The sequence below is a fragment of the Callorhinchus milii genome, unplaced genomic scaffold (genome assembly GCF_018977255.1).
Source record: "Callorhinchus milii isolate IMCB2004 unplaced genomic scaffold, IMCB_Cmil_1.0 Scaffold9, whole genome shotgun sequence".
In the NCBI taxonomy this organism is placed as follows: Eukaryota; Metazoa; Chordata; class Chondrichthyes; order Chimaeriformes; family Callorhinchidae; genus Callorhinchus; species Callorhinchus milii.
In genome coordinates, this window is record NW_024704750.1 from 13,784,187 (window position 1) to 13,805,348 (window position 21,162).

The 21,162-nt window shown below is 41.8% G+C and overlaps 1 protein-coding gene across 1 annotated transcript; it reads right to left on the bottom strand.

Moving 5' to 3' along the window:
* Positions 1-10,078: 10,078 nt before the first annotated feature.
* pnn (pinin, desmosome associated protein) lies at positions 10,079-20,057 on the bottom strand. Its single transcript, XM_007893330.2, has 9 exons — positions 19,895-20,057; positions 18,648-18,719; positions 18,075-18,143; positions 17,819-17,891; positions 17,475-17,569; positions 15,049-15,124; positions 13,201-13,356; positions 12,964-13,102; positions 10,079-11,663 (listed from the first exon to the last, which is right to left on the bottom strand). Exons 1-9 carry the CDS (start codon positions 20,005-20,007, stop codon positions 10,570-10,572), a joined length of 1,887 nt encoding a protein of 628 aa, XP_007891521.1. The 5' UTR covers positions 20,008-20,057; the 3' UTR covers positions 10,079-10,569.
* Positions 20,058-21,162: the final 1,105 nt, after the last annotated feature.

Sequence of the window (21,162 nt, forward strand, 5' to 3'; positions counted from 1 at the left end):
GGTCGGATTCTGAACTAGAAGGTGGATGTTGTTGCAGGTCTTGAATGTCATGTATTTTTTTCTGTGAAACATCTGAAACAACCTCATTCAATTGTGATGTTAAGGATAAGTGATGTTCATTGATATTTTGTTCTGCTTCAGGCAAGGTTTGGTGTGATGTAGTTCCAGTGTAATCTGAATCAGACAGGTTGGATTCTAAATTTGATGTTAAATGTTGTGTCAATAGAACTTCTTTTTTCTCATGGTGTGACAATGATACAGTGTGATCAGAAGCAGAAAATTGTTTCAATTTTGAAGTTGATGGTACATCATCCTTCAGAGCTTCTTGTCCACACATTTGTTCCTCTTGTGCTCTTTGACTTCCAGCGCACCACATCCCTGCAAGTGATGAATCGCCACTATGTGAAGTCGGGACATGTTTAAACTCTGCACTTGGTAGAATCGTTTCCTCCAAAAATTGCTCTTTAACTTTCTGAAGCAAATGATTGCAATGGTCTGAAATGCAATCTTTGTCTGTTAAGTGTTCTCCCTGTAAATTGGTGCCTTCACTGTGCAGTTCATCTGGTGCAGAGGGTGCGGCTTGATGTGAAGTAGCATCAAATTCAGTATTGAAATGTTGCACTTCACCACTTGCAGCTTGTTTCTGGGGTAAAATCTTATCATTATGCTGTTCATTAGTTGACATTAAAGATGTATTCTTTTGCGCATGATTCAAGTCTTCCTCTGCTAGATGCTGGTTGACATTAGTTATGGTAAACTGCTCCGAGCCTGAGTTGATTACTATCTGCTCTCCTTTTTGCTTGGATTCCAGGTCTGGGGCAATATGGTGTTCCTGTAACATATGTTTTTCATTCGGAAACTTTTCCTTTACCAGAGATTCACTGACATCAAAAAAAGTCTGTTGTGATGGACTTGAAGATAAATACTGTTCTGGTAAGTTCTGTTTTTTATTATCCACATTTTTGGGTATTGGAGAGTCACTGTGATCTGAAATACACTGCTTAAATTCCAAATTAAATACTAAATGTTTTTGTGAACATTGTTCTTCATCATGTAGCTTTTCATGCATCGATTCTACATTCTGGCCATTTAATTCATTAACATCTTGCAACTTTGATGCTCTACTCTCAATACCAAGACTGTTTTCCAAACCAATTGTGGAAAGTAATGACTGTGGATTTTCATTTTGAGTCTTTTTGTATCCCTTCTCTGTGGACTCCTGCAGACATGTTGACTGACAGTCAATACCTGTGTCCTTTGTACATAGATGTGGATCTACTGAATGATCTATGTCTTCATATACTGATGAATCAAGCTGCTTTGTTTCTTCTTTACTCATAGCCTGTTTTCCTTGATGTGGATCAAAACCTTCTTTAGGATCTGTATCTATTGTATGTTCTCTGATATCTTTATCAATTACTTTCTCGGTTTCTTCCAGTGCACCAGAATAAGGTTGATCCTCATCGATTTGGTCAAACTCTAATGGACCAGTCATACTGGAAAAAAACCATATCATTTTTGACCCATCCTTTGATTTTGCCTTATTTTCTTCATCAATATTTTTTGTTTCATCTTGTGTAGTGGAGGTCTGATCTTCATCGCTTTCACCAAACCCAAATCGTTCACTCAATCCAAAGTCAAACCATCCTGAGGTTGGCCTGTCACTATCTATTGCATTTTCCTTGCTGCCTGCATCATTGCTTGGCATTTCTGCACTATATTTAAGTGCATCACTTAATGTATTCAAGCCAAATGACCAGGAGTTTAGACTATCATCATCCACTGCATTTTCTTCAGCAACAGGTTTTGCTTCTTCTGATGAATCTGACTGTTTGGCTTCATTCCTTTGACCAAACCCCAATCTATTACCAAACCACTTTAACACAGATCCAGGATTTTGCTCATCATTTCCATCAGTGTACCTTTCTCCTTCTAAAGGAGGCTTGCTGGCTGTATCACTGAACTCACCCGACACTAATTCGCGAGGCATGTTCCCTTCCGAGTCAGTTACCTCAACATCACTTTGGTCAGGTGAGTCATTAATGGAATATGAGTCAGCATTGTCATGTTTGTCCGGTTCCTCTTTACTATGGGTGGGTACGGCATGGTCTGAAGAGCCACTGGTGAAGCTTAACAATTTTGACAAACCAAGCCAGCCGGAATTTTCAGAATCAGGGGCTGCTTTGCCTTGATCAATGGCGTACTCTCTTCCTGCTTCTGACATTTCACGTTCCGCAGCATCATCCAGGGCAAGTTTTCGGCTCTTGAAGGAGTTTACTTGCAAAGGCTGGTCAGTGGGTTCCACGGGCTTTTCATCTGGGTTGTCTTCAAAACCAAACCACCCTATAATTCTAGATCCAACCCAATTGGATCCTGTTTGCCTGTTTAATTTGGATTCTCCCCCACTTTCAGACACAACGCCTGCCTCTGCACCGAATTCTTCCTCTCCCTGTTCAATCTTTGCACCACTATTTACAGATTTAGCTCCTGTTATTAAGCTGGGTTCGTTGTCATCTTTCAGTTTGGAGTCACTCTCTTCACTTACAGGATGGTCAGCTGATGAAATAAATTCACTTGTTTCTGTATTCTCGGAATGTGTTACGCTTTTTTGAATTTGTTCTTTACCATAGTTTGTCCCTAACTCAGTGCCATCAATAGCACGATGTGCTCTTTGAAATCTGTCGTCCTGAGAAAGATTAACTAAACTGTCCACGAATTCATCGTTGGCAGAATTACCTTTGTCATCCGCATTGTTGTTGACGTGTTCAGATTCGTGTCTTTCTGTGGTTAATTTTTCTTGACTTAAGAGTGAACTTTCTCCATATTTTCCACTAGATGGGTCACTTACACTGAAATATTCACCTTCATGAAGGCAAAGGAAATCACTTTCCTGAAAGAAATATTTGTTGTGCTTTTAGCTTAACTTTTAAACACACAAATAACGTTTTGTTCATTTGTTTATTTCTGTCTGAGCACTGAAGGTAGGAACTGGCAACATTGTAAGTTCATTTAAGATTATTTAAAAGGACAAATTTTAGGACAGCAATTGAATATATATGAGCAGTAACTTCTTTCCCCACCTGGGCATCAGAAGAGGCTCAAAGGTTGAGTTTAAGAAATATGTTGCGGATATTAACTTATACTCGTGTTCCACAATAAAAATATATTTGAATACTTTGCTCTGGCCTAAACAGGGTTGCTTTCAAAATGTTTGTACATTACTTATAACGTAATAGCAACCTTGTATACTGTATATCAAAAAACATGTTGTATTTAAGAAAAACATTTTCCTGTTTACCTCAGTTGGGAATTCTTCTTCGCTTGATACAAAGATTTCTTCGACTTGAACTGTATCTTTTGGAAAATACCCAAATTGTTTTCCTATCTAAAAAAACAAGAGAATAAACATTGCAAAATAAATTTGGAATCCATATAAAAAAAACATTGAAACAGAAATGAAAGAAAAGGTGTTTCATGCTGTTGAAATGAATCACGTTTTTTTTATTGAAGCAGTAAAGTAAGGATGGTTCATGGACTTTGTCACTGATATAACTAGACCTAGTTAGGAGACAAGCATGACTGAACACTGAAATTACTGAATTTAATTTTGCACTGTCCTAAATGCTGTCAACCAGGCAATTGGGAAAAAAGTTTAGATACGGTCAGAAAAGCGCAAAGTCTTGAGAGTGCAGAAATACCAAAATCATAAACCCGTTGATTACAAATGAAACGGGAGAATGAAAGACATGGAGTCTTGGAATACACCACTTACACTTCCAGCCCACAAATCATTTCTTTTCCCACTTAGTTTCCAATATACATCTATGGATTCTCCTGATTTGTAGGTTAGGTATCTGCAGTCTGGACCTTTGTAGTCCATGGAAGCTTGTACTCTGTTCAGGAGCCCTGCAGAGAAGGAATAGCAAGAGCAGAACGTCTCACAATGTAAAATAAAACAAGATGAAGTGGCAAACGCCAACATTTTGAAAGTTTAGATATGGTCAGAAAAGCACAAAGTCTTGAGTGCAGAAATGTAGACGCAGCTATAAAAAGTGAACTTTGTACTTTGCGGTTGCTGGTAAAGAAAACAAATCCGATTATGTTCTCTGTAATGGGATGATAATCCAATTTATACTGTGTGTGGAAAGAGAAATCACATTGAATCAAAGAGCCATTTACTAAGTAATGCTTAAACGCCCCCGGAGTACCAAAGATACCACTCCGAGACACTGCTCTGTTTGAAGGTCTCCAAATAAATGCAAGTTGTTGCACCTAGCTGTGAAAAGCAGCAGTAAACAGTAGTGCATTACCATTAACAAAGCACTTACTTGCACACTGGGGGTCTGCACATGTTTTCAGATCAGACAAGCTTGTGACTGTGACCAGATGCAGGAACAATACGAGCAGAATGATGAATCCTGTGGTTGAAGCCATGTTTTACTGTCATCCCTGTCTGCTGTCTTGATCCAGAAGCAGTCGTGAAGGATGGGGAAACTGCCTTGCAAATGTAACGCAGAAAGCTTTCCTTCTACAGAGTTGGCTTCCACCCAGAAGCGTTCGTCTTTACTCGATTCTTTTCTTTCACAGAGCTTCACTTCTCATTTCAAGAAAGAAAAATGAGACGAAGTCCAACGTGGCCCCATGGACCTTGGGGTCACTGTAACGAGCAATTTAATGATTAACTTATTAAAACACACACACATTCTCAAAAGTAAATCATCAAACCTTTTATCGTTATCTTTTGGTGAGGCTGTGCTGCCTGCAATTAAAATGGGACTGGACTCAGACAGACTTGCAGTGATTGGAATAGCTCAACAACGCTAAAAGGATTTAGATAGAACGAGCCAAGTACAATATTGATTCAATTGCTATTGAAATATATCATTGTCGTCTTATTTATTGTTTGGCTATAATCTTCATTTTCATTCCCTGTGTTATTTGCCCCTTGTTTTTTTAATTTGATTTGCCATCAGATTAAATTAACCTGCGATTAAATTCGTATAAATATGCAGCTTTTTTTTTAAAAAAAAGTATCGTGTTTATTTCTAACCCAGCAGCACCACAGCCAATGTGGTCACGACTCTCTCCCTCTGAAACGTAAGCATTTTATCATCATCGGAACGCATTTCAGTTTTACAACGCTACTTTTCTTTTTAATTCGTGAATTGTCCACCGGTGCAAATTGTTGGACATTTAACAGAAATTCGACATTAATTGCACTTGGGCTAATTAGAAATTAAAGAGGGATGAACAGCATTTCCTTAAAAAAAACGACTTTTTTTTTGTAAAGCAAAGAGGGAGAGGCGGTTATATTGATAAGTTCTGCTTAAGTGATAAGCCTGTAACTTTCTCAGATACCTTTTGTTTTAAGCCTAAGCGATAAAGACAATCTATATATATATATATATATATACATATATTTACGAATGAGTATTCTTATCCTGACAGATCACCATTTTAGTCTATGTTTTTTTTTGTTTGCTGTGTGTAGGACAACTCACTCCCAAGTCTTTTCCTGGACGTGTGTGTCTCCTCTACAGGGTGTAGACTTCACTGGCCCTTTGAAACCTACCAATTGCAACTTCACCATTAACACGTCCCTCACCCCTTTACCGAGATGCTGTGTTGCTATATGGGGCTCAAGAACTATTTATGACATTCCAGTGTCCCATTCACAAGATGTGAATTTTCCAAGTTCTGGGTGAAGTTTCCACCAAAGCAGTTTCCAAGGCTACAGCATGTTATGTTATCTGCAAAACCACACGTTGCGATCATTGTTTCGTCAATAAACGGTAATGAAGTTCAACCAAAGTTTTAAAATCATTTGCATTTCTTATTGCTGTCCTTTTCGAAATAACTGGCCTCCTGGCACCACCCCCCCACCCCCACCCCCTCCACCCCCAACTATTCAGGCAAACAAAAGCAAAAAAAAAGTTAATATTTCTTACACAAGCGTTTCAAAGCTCAAAAAAAAAAGAGGATTAAAGACAAATAACTTGTTTGCTGTCACACCGGATGAGTGCGACAAGGAAGTCCTCATTCAAAGCAGTTCCTTCTTTTATAGTATCACGTTGTCAGCATCTCCTGTGACTGACTGACTGACTGGTGTATGTGGCTGAACTCAGTAAAAGGAAAGCTCGTTTAGAAAGTGGGTCTATATGTATACACATATATATATATATATATATGTTTTACGGAGAAGGTATCTCTTACATTTAAAAAATAATCATTGTCTTATTATTATTATATGCAGTTTTCAATTTTAATCCCAAGGGCTCTCATTCAACATCAGAGTCAGCAATAAATACTCACGTTGTATCTTTTTGAAATAAGACCCCAGAGCGAGTCTCGAACAGTTGCAGTCCTCACGGTTGAGAATGTTCCTTTCTCACTGGAGCTGAGCTGCCAATCACTTGGAGCAGAACCACCCTCAACATTGGTTACAAAGGGATGTCAATCGTCAGACCTGCCCCCTGCCCACCCCCTGGAGAGGTCCCCGGAACCAAAATTCAACTGCGATTGGGCAGTCAATGTTGTACAACCCTCCACATTAGTTTTGAACCTTGCGGACTCTGCCACCCCAAACCCCAACTGGCGAGGCCGGACGGACCTGGCTGGACAAGCACCAGGAAAGCTTGCCAGGCAGCCATGCCAATGGTAAGCTTTGCGGTTATTAGCCGGTCAGATTCCAGCAATAACCACTGAGGTCCCCCGAGCCTTGGCTCTTGCCAACCTGCGCCTGACACTTACCGGGATTAGGTAAACAAGATGCTTCCCTCCAGGGAGAGCGCCCATATCATTCCACAATCTGTCTCTGGAATTTCCCTGTGTAGGTGGGATGCATGGAATTCTCAGTTTGGTTTAGATACTCTTTAAGATGGGTTTTTACATGTGTCTGAGCCCCCCAAATTGAGGTTTATCCCCTGCCTCATTTCGATTTAAACCATTCCTTTTGCTCCTGCTGTCTGTGCAACTTCTTTTTTTTTTAAAAAAAGCAAAATTGCTTTTCACTCTAATCCCATTGTTGCAATGATTCCTCCCTTCCCCCTTTGGCACAAATAAACACAAGGGTATAAAATTGGTTTTACCTTTTACCAGTCATTGCTATTGCTCCCTTCCTCTCCTATTATTGAGAATAAACCTTATATTTTGATTTAGTGCCTTATCGTGTCGAGCCATCTCAAAGTGCTTCACGGGATGGTGTCCTGTAGCTCAGTGGTTAGAGCACTTGCCTCGCAAGCAAGAGACCTGGGTTTGATTCCCGGCAGGTCGAAACGTTGGGCAAGTTTCCTTACTCCACACGCCTGTATACCTAGCAATAAGTAGGAACCCAGTTGTTAGTTAATTGGCAGATCGCTTTTCCGGGAGTAGTAATAATAAATTGGTCACTCAATCCATGACTGTTTGTGGGACGCTGCAGTATGCAATTGGCTGTTGTGTTTCACCCATAAAATATAGTCAATTCACTTTACAATATATTCTGTGAAGCACTTTGAGACATCTCAAAGACATGATAAGGCACTATATCAAATGTAAGGATTATATACCATATATTGCTGTGACAGTGTATTGTGGGCAAACTCTTACTGAATTTGTTAATTGGAAATATTGAAAATGTATTGATGGGATCTAACTGCTTCATTGGCATATCAGCCATTTTAGGATTCTGAACATGATACAATTTCTACTGGGCTTCCATGGGCCAACTGTTAATGTTTTTCATATTTAATGGAGATAACACCACAAAGGTTGAGCTGCAATACAGTTTGCAGGTACAATAAACTTTATTGCTTACAATTGTAATCCTTGACAAAAATGGTATAAAGTGTATTGTTTATTGCAGAAATTGGTGTTTTTCAATTTTTGCGATGTCCGATTCACAAAATAGTTTAATATGCAGATTATACGTAGCAGTTTTAATTTAAAAAAACTGATGCATTCAATCCACCTCTTTTAAAGGACAAGGTTAATGTTTCAGTCACTTAAAATAATTTGTGACCTCTTTACAGCACGATAGTTAAAACCAGTTATTCTGCCCTCTGGTGGCACTTTATTATACTGCGGTGTTTGCTCTGGAAAACAGAACTTGGGTGCAGAATTACACTCCAAATTTCAAAAAAAGCAGTAAGATTTTAAATTCCAAATATTCCATAACCTTTGGGATTTCTTTTCTGATTCTCCAAAGGAGAATTGACTCTTCTTCTGCCTCTCCAACTTTTCTTCTGAATTGTTTACTCACGGCGGCAAATTCAGCAGAGTAAACCTGTAGCAATTAACCTGTTTCACATTCTCTGGTAGGAAATAATTTTATTTGGGGACTTCATTGGGCCAATGCTTTCACACTTGAAAACGCTGTCACTCCTGCTACAATGTATTGTTAGGAGAAATAATATCTAAGGTACGAATATAGTGTTGCAATACAAATTCTAACGTTTCTAAATTCTTTGCTGAGGAAAATTGTGAAAGAAATCGAAAGACTTGAATTTTGAAAAAAATACAAGATGCATCTTTCCACCATAGCTTTGTCCACCCCCCTTCCCGGAATTTGACTTCTCAAACTCCCCAGTTCCACAAACCACCATATCCAGCTCATCCAAAACTTCTCACCCCAATCCACTGGCTCTCTCAATAAGGATCGATTTTAAGATCCTCACCCTCATATACAAATTCCTTCATGCCCTGGCAACTCCTTACCTCTGACGTGCCCAAAGTCCATTCCCCTGCCAACCCCCTTTACTCAGCTGGCTCAGGCTTCCTGTACGTCCAACTCCTCAGTGTTTGTGCTTTCATCCATTATACCCCTAACCTCCAAAACTCCCTGCCTCACCCACTCTCTATCCACCTTGACTTACCTCTTTAAGACTGCACCTATAGTAATCACTCCGCCTCGCCCCCTCCTTAGCCTCCTTCAAGTCTCGCCTCAAGACCCTCCTTTTCGACCGTGCCATTGGCCAACCCCCTTTCCTCTCCCCCCCATGACTGCAGCTCGGGTCCGAAATGCTGTACACTGTCCAGCGCCTTGGGATGTCCTCACGACGTGAAAGGCGCTATACAAATGTAATCTTCTTCTTGTCGTTGAGGTACAAATCAACCATAATCTTGCAGAATGGCAGAACAGGCTTGAAGGGCTGATTGGCCTACACTTGTTCCTATGTTCACTTCCGCCAGCGTGCAGCTCTCCAAAATGCTATCCTACGCAAAGGGTGCTTATTGAATACAAGTTGTTATATGCATTTATTTGAATCCTGAAAATTGTTTAACTTTAGTTCAATGCAAATTAACCAAAACCCAGCTCAGGCTGAAACAATTAATTGAAAACCAAGGGGTACACAAAATCCTGTATCACAGGATGGCACCAAGTAGCAATAGTTTGGCTGTCCAGTGGAATTTGCAATCTTCCGGATCTTTTTCGTAGGAAAAGGTTTGACAGGAATAAAAATACCTTCCATCTTGGTATATTATCTTTAAACAAAGTTAATCAAATATTTAAGAGCCCTGCTGGATATTAGATCTTCAATCTGCTGTCACTCAATGGAATATGCCTAGTTTACAGATTCTAAAAATGCAACTGAATCCAATAAATACATCAAGGTGCATGAATCTGGAATACTGCCACGTCACCTCTTATGATTACGAGAAGTAGCAACTCTGTAGTCTCAATGCAGCAATCTTCCCTGAATGCAAGGATGGTGGATATCAGAAAAACAGGATACATTCACACTGATGTTCCTAAGACCGGCCAGGAAATAATTTCACTTTTCATCTGGCTTGTGCTGCAGGGTTAGTGAAGCCATCGCACAGGAATCAGGATGACAGCACCTCTTTTCCCTTTTATTGCTTTCAGATAATGCAGAAGACCAGGGTTGCACCTTGGATCTGGTCTGTATCGCTTAACAGCACGTCAGGCATTTTATTTAGCCATAAATTGTTGAGGAAGTGTTATTTAACTTGTCTGGGTAGAATACATTAATAATGCAAATTAGTCATTTTGAACAGAGTTTTCAGATGGATTACTCACCGTTTTATAAACTGCAATCAAACGTATACAGAAAACATTTAGTGGACAATAGGAACACGGTTTTACTGTTTTTGAAATGTACATTTAATTCTACATAAAGAAACTGTATAGTACATAGTCGGTGACAACCGTCTTTACGCCAAGAAGTAACACATAATGTTCAGGTGCCATTTCCCTCCCCCCCAACCCCCTGGAATTTCAACTGTACAGAAGAGGTATCATTATTGGTCAAATACAACAAGTTTAAAAACACTGAAAAGGGAGGAAGGCTAATCCTTCAAACAAGCTCAGTACACTATTTTCCATACAATTCCATCTTCAGAATACACTTTTAATAGTAATCAGAGAAAATTTCTTACAAAACAATGTAAAAGTACGGGGACTCATGGCAATCATTTAACAGTCTCAAGGGTTTCCAATAAAAGTACTATACAGCATGCAAGACTTAAGGTGGATTTATCCTCCAGCTGAAAGAGAACATCCCTCCACCTGTCAGGTATGTCATCACCAAGTTGTACAAACTGCCTTTCTAAAGTACAGTCTTCTGTGAATTAGTGCTTTTTGTCTTTTCTGTCCAATTTATGATCTCTTTCATTACGCGACGACCTTTTTCCTGAACGGTTTTCTGACACAGACCTCTTTCTATCTGTACGTGACCCCTTTTCCCTCGATCCTTTTACCTCTTTGCTACTACTGTTTTTTGATGACTTACGGTCCTTGTCTGCACTCGAAACAACTCTGCGTTTTCTCTCTGAACTCCTCCTACGCTTCCTGTCCCTGCTCTGCCCCCGACTTCGGCTTCGACTTTCACTACTGCTGCTGCTACTACTGCTATCCCTACTGCTGCTGCCGCTGCTACTGCTAGAGCTAGAGCTGCTTCTGCTGCTGCTCCCACTGCTCGAGCTACTCCCACTGCTGCTAGTGCTAGAACTACTGCTCGAGCTGGAGCTAGAGCTGCTCCGACTCCTACTCTTGCTCTTACTCTTGGTCTTGTCACGGCCTCTGCTCTTACTCCTGCTACCGCTCTTACTCCTGCTTACACTTTTCCTGGGTGACACTTTCACCTGCTCCACTTGCAAATCCATAGGCTCAGTGCTGACCACATTCTCTTGCTCGGTCTCAGGCTTAACAGGACATTCAAGCTCAGGTTCAGGCCTGGGCTCGGATTCCGGTATTTGCTCGAGCTCAGGTTCAGGCTCTGGCTCCTTACAGATTTCAACCACTGTCTCCTCCTGAACCTTCTCTGTCTCCTCAGCCATTTCCTGATCATTCTCTACACTCTGACTAACTTCCTTTTCCTCATCGACAGGCATACTCTCTGGCTGACTGTTGCTCTCCCCTTCCTCCACCTCCTCCTCTTCCTCAGCCTCATCTTCCTGAGGTTTTTCCTGCTGCTGTTTCCCTGCATCACTCTGAGCTGCACCCACTTCCACTTCCTCTTCTGCCTCCATTTCTACCTCATTGTTCTTGTTACCTACTTCCTCAATCTCCTCACGGTGAGCCACCTTACCCTCCTTTTCCTCGTTCTGTCGCTCTTCATTCTGCAACTCTGGCTGTTCTCTCTCCTTCAGTGACTGACGTCTAGGTCTAACTTCCATTCTGTTAATCTGATCTGCAAACTCCAGACGTCTCTGTTCAAAAATTGCTGTAGATTCAAAAGGGAAAAAAGTTTAGCCAAGAATGGCGCATTTACAGTTTATTTTCTCTCGAAAAAAAAACAAATCATGAAACCAAATGAAGTCTAGTGACTTATTGAAAGATGTTGAGAAATAGCGTTTTCCACTTCAGCAAAATGCATTACTTTTCTTCAGAAGCGGGACTGTTCTTTGCTCCTCTGGAGGGACTTGCAATTTTGGATTTCTCCTCATCAAAAAACCTACACAGTTATGGGACCTCTTGCTAAAAATGCCATAAAGGACATTCAGGAAAGGAATTCAGAGTTCATGATCCATTAATGCACACAACAGTTTGGGGAGGGCAAGAAAAGGAATTTGCAGAATCTGAACACCATCACCCCTGAGATTCACTCACTTAGTGTAGCCAACATAATCCTTTGCTAGTGACAATTCACTTTCCTGCAATTATCAACCTGGAGTCCGGTTCGACTTTGATCTCTTTTAAAAAAAATTACAATTACAGCATACTGTATTGTATTCTCAGGTACTTGTTTGCTTATTATAGGTTTACAAATATTGTAGACTTATACCACATTCCCATCCACTACCTCCTGCTCGATTTCTTACTTGACCTGTGTTACAGATACTCAGCAGATTGACCTGGGCCATGTTTTACGTTTTAAATTTCAACTAAAAATCAATGCCAAGTATCAAGATTGTAACGAGCCAGGCACACTTGACAGGAATTTACTGTATCTGCAGTATTCTAGTATTTTATCATTAAACAATGTTACTCAAATATTTAAGAGCTCTGCTGGATATTAGACCTTCAATGTGCTGTCATTCAGTGGAATTATAAGTCATACAGTTTCCACATTATAAAGAAGTGATGCATTATGGAGTATCAAACACTGGTTATCTGACAAATGCCTTGTACTATGTAGTCCAACAAAGTCCATTATTATAACTGATCATTTACATTTTGGCCTCTACATAAAGTAAATGCACATCGGTTCCAGCCTGCTGCTGGTTCCTGCCTGCAAATCCAAAGTGTTTTCTGCTTGATATATCAGATAATATCTTTGCCACTTTACACTCAACTTGTTTTGCCACCCTGCCAACCAGTATTGAATCCAAATGCAAACTAATACTTGCATATTTAAAGTGACAAAATATTTCAAAGTACTTCACAGCAATTTACTGGCAAGTGTACTGACTTATGCTTCATAGGAAACTGTCAATGAGGTCCCATGAACAACCAATGAAATGAATGAGCAGTCTTGAAACATCTACTGCAGTTTCTTTCTAAGAAAATTGAACAAAACCTACCATTCATCTTCTTTTGGGAGTCATCTAGAAGCTTTTGAGTAGCCGGACAGTGTTTGCCAGGAATATAAAATAGGTGAGGCTTTGTCTTTGTTCTTATATATTTGATTATTTTTAAGTTATGCTCATTCCATCCTTCTTGCTGTGTGAGGAAAAAGCATTTAAGAATTACTAAGGTACATATAAAGGTTGTAAAGCACGATTTTAAACCTAGCTTCAATACACAAATAAAATCCCTACCAAATGGGCCAATTCCACTTTTTGTTCCAAAAGTCTTAGTTCAGTTTGTTTTGTGCGGCGTTCTTCAAACAATTCTCTCCTCTCATTCTCTACTTGTTTACGCTCTTGTTCTGCTTGTACTTCAAGTTTTTGCTCAATTTCCTGGCGTCTTTTTTGCTGTTTTAAAAAAAATTGCGAAAAGTTACAGAATACAGAACAATTATTCCTAATTGCATAAACATACCTCACAGTATCTGGCAAATCTAAACTGGTAATCTTTTGAAAACATACTCAACAAGGCTTTCATGTACCATAAAAATCATTCTGCGAACCACTGTACATGCAGCTGAAATCCTTTGATCTGATATATGCCTATTAACCTTGAATAATTTGGTAGGATCAGGAAAAAGTCATTCAGAATCACTATAATGGGGAGCAACAACAAATCATTCACAACACGTCAGAGAAATCAAGGAAACCTATGCTATTAGTAATGGGACAGAGCTATGGATTCAGGAGCAAGTTACATGAACCCAAATACCACTACAGACCACAACAATTTGGATTTATTCGGCGTGAAAGTCAACAGCAAACCAAAAATAAATGGATTAAAGTGTTAAAAAAATAAACAATTATCCACCCTTGGTTTATAGTTGGACAACGGAAATAATGAAAACATTTATCCATATACATCAACCTCCATGGTTGCACACTGCAACTCACCAAGCCAGTCAGGAACCTAGGTGTCTTGTTCGACCCTCAACTGTCTTTTCTCCCCCACATTCAAGCCATGACCCGCTCTGCCTTCCCTCACCTCCGTAACATCACCCGACTATGCCACTACCTCACCCCTCAGGCTGCTGAAACTCCTGTTCAAGCCTTCATCACCTCCAGGCTCGACTATGCAAACGCCCTGCTTGTCGGCCTTCCCAACTCCTCCCTCCACAGGCTGCAGATAATCCAGAGCTCTGCAGCCCGTGTCCTCTCCCGCACCAAACTCCGTAACCCCATCTCCCCCGCTCTCGCCTGACTCCACTGGCTCTCTATCCTTCAGAGGATCCAGTTCAAGATCCTGGTCCTCACATACAAAGCCCTCCATGGCCTCACCCCACCCTACCTCTGCGACATCCTAACCCCCTACCAACCCGCTCGTTCCCTCCGCTCAGCTGGTTCTGGCCTGCTCCATGTCCCCCGACCACACCATTGACGGGAGAGCCTTCAGCCACTCTGCCCCCAACCTCTGGAATTCCATTCCCCAGTTACTCCGCCTCGCCCCCTCCTTAGCCTCCTTTAAGTCCGGTGTCAAGAGCCTCCTCTTCGACCATTCCATCGGCCATCCCCCTTTCCCTCCCTTACCCCCCCCAACCCCAGCTCGGGTCTGAAATGCTGTACTCTGTCCAGCGCCTTGGGACATCCTCCCGACGTGAAAGGCGCTATACAAATGTAATCTTGTGGTTGTATACAATGTTATATATCCAACATTACGACGGGAACATTGTTTGACCAACAGCACATCTTTTATATCAAGGTACAACTAAACAACAGCACAAACTCTAGTAATGAACTTTTACCCTAAAGGCTTTGAGAGCATTCTTTTGCCTCCAGTGCGGATGCGATACAGATTATGTGTAAAGATCTTATTGGGAATTAAGAGGAAAGCTGATGCTCAAAGTGTGTAGATAGCAAGTTTAAAAGTTACCAAGTATTTAAATTTGTTGTACAGAAAAGCGATCATGTCAAGTTTCTAAACTGATTTATGTGTTTCTCTCATGTGCAGAGATTATAGTCAGCAATCTCATGTTGCCACAAATTGATCTTGAAACTGGTGATGGATGATACATAAAGAACAGCACAACAAAAATAAAATACCCGTTCAGTTGCAACATTAGATTCCTGCTTGAATTTCTGCAGAGTACCCATCAAAAGGCCAAACATCCGCCGATTCCTATTAAGTGAAATAGAACAAACAATTAAGACATTTTCCAATTGGCTGTTTTAGGAATAGGCTGATTCAAGTGACCAGAGCTCTGCAAAATTCAGAACTTCATCTCTTAAAAGTGCAAAATCTGGTTGAATATTGGCTTTAAAGCCCTCCATGGACTTGCTACTTCTGTGACCCACTAACACCATATCATCCTCCACTCAGCAGGCTGAGGCCCGCTCCATGCCGGCCCACCACACCATCTTCAGCCTCTCTGCCCCAACCCTTTGGAATTCCACCCAGTCCCTTCACCTTGCTTCCTCCCTTGCCTCCTTCAAGTCACGTCTCAAGACCCTCCTCTTCGATCGTGCGTTTGGCCACCCTTCTACCCCTACCCTCCATCCCTCCTGATCCCAATTCCCTGCTCGGGTCCAAATCGCTGGCCTTCTTGCGCCTTGGGATATCCCCCTGAAGTGAAAGTCACCATAGAAATGCAATTTATTGTTGTTACAAGTCTCAGCAACCTCCAACACCTCACTCAAATGGTTATTTCTTAACATAAAAGCTTAGATAGCTATCTTCCTCACTTGACATGGGGCAGATCATAGTCAAACTCAGTTCTCACTTGGGATTTTAGTAGCAGTCACTGAATAGTGAGCAGGAACCTTCTAAACATTCATATAATGCTGCTCTAGTCTTTTTTCAGGCATGGTGAAAGGGCATGCATGGAGCGGGGCTGAACAGTGATTTGAATGAAAACAGGCATCGTGAGCAATAAACTCTCCAAAAATAAAAATATAATTTGGTCACTCAATCCACGATTGTTTGTGGGACACTGCTGTGCACAATTGGCTGTCATGATTCGCCCAAAAAATACACAGTAAATCCACTTTACAGTAAAATTCAAGATCGAATTCAAGATCCTCATCCTCACCTACAAGGCCATTCACGGCCTTGCTCCCTCCTACCTCTCCGACCTACTATTCCCCTGCTTACCTGCCCGTACCTCTGGCTCCGGTCTGCTCCACATCCCCCGCCCCAACCGCCCTACTATCGGTGGCCGGGCTTCAGCCTCTCAGCCCCCAGGCTCTGGAACTCCATCCCCCAGTGCCTTCGCCTTGCTTCCTCCCTTTCCTCCTTCAAGGTCAGTCTCAAGACCCTTCTCTTTGACCGTGCCTTCAGCTCCCCTCTCAACTCTCTACCCCCTCCTCGCTCCCTCCCTTCCCTCCCCTCCCCTCACCCTGATCATTTCCCCCCTGCTCCTGACCCAACTGTCCAGCGCCTTGGGACGTCCTCCCGACGTGAAAGGCGCTCTATAAATGAAATCTTGTTGTTGTTGTAAATTCTGTGAACCGATTTGAGATGTCTCGAAGACATGATAAGGCGCTATATAGAATGCAAGGATATTATTATAAAATTGCAGTTCAGGCGTAACATTGCACCCAACACTTTCCGGAATTAGGTAAGCAAGATGTGTCCCTCCAGGGAGAGAGTGCACATTCCATTCCAACAATCTATTGCTTGTATTTCTCTCTGTCTGTGGGATGCATGGAAACCTCAGCTTGGTTTGGATACTCTTTAAGTATGGTCATGAGTTTCCGCATGTGCCAGACACTAACTGACCCCAAAAAGTTTGCACTGCAATTAAAATGTAATGAAATTAAGTAATAGTTACCCAATTTAAAACAAAGCATTGCTATATGATTTTTACAGGCTGTATTGCTGAAAGGGAATCACAAAAATACTGCTTATGCAGCCCGCGGATTTTTCTCAAATCTGCTCCTCAGCAGCCAAAAGATGGGATCGCCCTCCTCTACGTTTTGGCTAACGATTACAACTACTGTAGACTGCCTTTCCTGCTTTTTGCAAGTAACAGGAACTTGATAAATACTAACGGTTTTGAGGGATTTTTAACATTTACAGCATGCATAGAAAAGAAACTTCACAACTGTTGCAATTATCAGGGTCAAATTCCACTGGTCAAAGGTTCTGGAAGAAACAATAAGAAAACAGCGGTTTGAAGTTGCGACACTATAGAACCTGCCATGACTGATGCCTAAATCAAATTAATAGTTGCAACACCCAATTGTAGTAATAATTGAGAAAATAACAAGTTTCTAATAGGTCTCTTGCTTTCAATTATTTATTTGCTGACTGTAAACTTGAGAGGCAACTTTCCTTACACCATAGTTTTAACCAGTATCGCACATACAATATTCAACTCCTGCATATGCAGCATTTCTTCCAATAACTGTACAAATTAATCAGTTGAGTGACCGCTACATCAAAACTGCACCAAGTGGATTTTAATTATGAAAGTTTCATGGTGTACTTTCTTAACCTATTCCAAGGGAAGCCAGAGATAAACGGTTACCTTTCTTTTCCCTTTTCATCCATGGTTTGATCTTGTATAAGGTCTCGGCGGGTTCTTTCTTTGGAGGTAGCAACAACAGAAGACTGCAACGCTGGCTGCAAAGATAACAAATCCAATTCAGTGCAAAACCTAATTTAAAAAAAGCCTGTATATGTACAATATGGAATTTGCCCTGCTTGGATAACTATTGGCTTTGATTAATCTGGACCTATCTGATACTAGTTTATCCAAGTCTTACCTATTTCCAGAGGATTTTTAAAACCTCAAAAGGGTTAAATAAACCAAACGTGATTTGCGCCCAACGCCACCTAGTCTCAAGCATCGGTCACACAAACACGCTGTACCTTTTTTGTATCATCATCATCCTCCGCGTCGCTGTCCTGACGTGACTCTCTCCTAGACCGACGTTCGCCCAGCCTGTTTAAAGAAGATACAGATTACCAATCAGTTCTCATTCAAACATTTTCCAAACAGGCCATGCAACAGTCTGCCTCCAGATCTCCATATCATCCAGACCTTTGCCATTTGCATCTTCTCCAACACTGCACTACACCCATGACCCCATCACCCCCTATCTGCACCGATTCCACATACACATACCTGCTGATGGCCCCTTCCAAATCTCTCTGCTTAGCTGGGGGTCCTCCTCCGCTATCTGAGAGTCCACGTCTAGTAAGATAGCAATAACAAGTCAACTAATGCTACCACATTCACATTATTTTCCTTTCCAAGGCAAAATAAAATTCTCAGCTTTTCCAGAATACACCAACAATAACAAATTGCATTTAGATAGGACCTTTCACGTTGAGCAATAATCCTGATACACTAGTTAGTATTCAAATCTAACAGGATAAAAATTACAAAATAGTGTAATGAGGAGTATCGTACAATGATTCAGCTTCCGATCAGGAAAGGTCATACTAGAAAGATAAATCTGTCTCTTTTTCAAATACTGATTTATCGGCTAATCATTGTTTTAATTGAAAATGCATCACTTTACTTTTTAGGTTTTCTTATGCTATAATTTGTACATTAAAAAAGTTAACCTTTATAACAAATTTTGAAAAAATAAGCAAGGTCAAACATATCGAATACTTTGTCTAATTCACAGTTCATAAGACGCTAAATAGGCAAACAATGAATGTATAGAAGCCCAAACAATTTTATTCTTACCGAAGTAATCCAATTCCACGCCCCCTACCTCCTCCGGGGCCTGGGATGGATAGCCGCCTCGCTTGACCAGGTCTGCATTTCAAGACAAATATACGCCTTACGTTAAAACCATCAAGCACTCCACCAAGGTTTTTAAAAGCACACACTTTGCTACGCCATTTCCTAAATTTAAAAAGTGCAAGATTCAACATCAACCCAACCATTCAATGCAACACCCCTGAATTCAACAGGCGGCTGAGGTACAAAATGAAACCCAGGATGCGCCTCATTTCAAAGCAGTCGATGCGAGTTCAGGTGAAGCCAAATGATAGATTTATCATTATCCAGACCCCAAGATGCAGGTTGTGGGGGGTTGCTCACAGTTTGCACACACATATGCATACAACACACGTGCTGAAAATCATGAGCCAAGGCGTTGTTTCACATCCAAGTGGAGCTAAACCATTTTAGCTGGTGGTTTCTAACGAACGACACACATCCTTCACAACCGAAACAATTATTTTTGGAAACACGAAATGAGGCTCGACCGTCAAGATGTCCAAGGAGGAGAATCGCGGACATATTAACAACCGGAGATTTACGTCAGTCGTTTCTAACCAACATTTACAACAATAAAGCTGCCGTGAATTCCGCGTTTGGTCACGTTATTACGGACGAAATACACCGAGAGAATTGCAGAGAGGAAATATCTGCGGAAGCAATGAATACCAAAAGGGAAGGGGAGAGGGGGGGGAACTTTTTTTTTCCCCCTAATTCTCTTTATCACCATCACACGGTTTAAAATATGAGCTTCGAGCAGTCGCTTTCCACCAAACCGTCGACCTGTGGACTATGAGATATTCTTCACTCCTCAGCCTGGAGGGAGGGGGTAAAGTACCAACCCCACCCCTGGCTGACCCAGGCGGCCACTGAGGACACCCGAGCGCTCGGCAGCAGCGTGTGGGAAGGCCTAGCGCGGCAGGCGCCAGCCTGGGGGTGGGGGTGAAAGAGCGGCATGTGAGGGAAGGCTCTTTGCCGAGGGCTGTGTGTGTGAGAGAGGCGCCGGGGCCCCGCTCCCTCCACGACCCAGATTAAAGGCGCCGGAGAGAGAGAGAGAGGAGAGACAGACAGACAGACAGACAGACACAGAGCGCGGGGCGGCACAACTCCCCCTTCCCTCGCCTCGTCCTCTCTCCTCCTGCAGGCGGTGAGGTGGGGGGTGAGCGGCCTGGCTCCCTCCCTCCCTCCCTCCCTCCCGCGGCGCTCACCTGACATCGTTCGGGTCACGCCCGGTCAGCTTGCGGATATTCTCGTCCACGTTCTTCAAACTTTCTTTCGCCTTCTCCAGCTCATCCTGCAAAGCCCTCACAACCACCGCCATCTTTTTCCTCCTCCTCCTCCTCCTCCTCACCAGTCCAGCCCCCACCCCCCACCACTACCCCGGCTCCGCGCACGCGCAGAGCACGCTGGGGCATGAGGCGGTCGGCAGAGCACAGCAACGTGCTGGTCGGCGCTCATCCGTCACAATGGAAGCCGACCAATGCCGAGGAGCGATACTCCGTTCAAGGTAAGTTGAGAGGCGAGACAAGTAGACACGAAGAAGCCAAGTACAGCACTGGGTTGGGCTGTGGTCTGACTGACTGGGCGACTGACTGACTGACTGGGCGACTGACTGACTGACTGACTGACTGGGCGACTGACTGACTGACTGACTGACTGGGCGACTGACTGCTTGTGAGGCAGAATGCATTGTTTAGCTTTCAAAAGGGATCTAGATAAACACCTAAAAAGTAATACGATAATAACAATCGTGATAATCCCTGCATTATTTGTATTAGTATTATTATTTGATACAGTGCCCGATCACGTCATTGCGACGTCCCAAAGGGCTTCGCAAGATACCCCATAAAGTGATTCGACTGTGTATTTCGTGGGCGAAACGCGGCAGCCAATTGCGCACAGCAGTGGCCCACAAACGGTTGCGGACTGATCGACCAAATTATGATTGTTGTATTTAATAGAGGAAATCTTCCCAACTGAATACTTAATAATAAGGAGTTGTCTATAATGATATGACCAAACGTGGAATTCACAGCAGATTTTTGTTGTGAATATTGTTATAAATGAGTTCCTTAAATCTCCAGTTAATAAGTAATATTCCTACAATTCTCTTCATGAACACTAATGGTTAGGCTTCTTTTTGTGTTTTGAAAATATACTGTATGGAAATTACTGTTGCATACACACTGTCAATTTCCATTTAATTTCACTCATATGACTGACAAAAGACCAGATTCAGTCCCACAATCTGATAATCATATCTTTACAGTTTTATAAATTATATTGCATTAACATAGGCTATTGACATGATCGCAACAGTATTTACTTTAAAGTTGAGCAGTTCAAATGTAATAAAGCTAACTATTACATTCCTGATATATAGTGTAAGAGCTTTCTCTTGTCAGGAGCACTTTACCGGCTTCAAAGTTTTAATTAAATGCTTTGACATTTAATGTTTGAGGGCTATTTGCTTAGA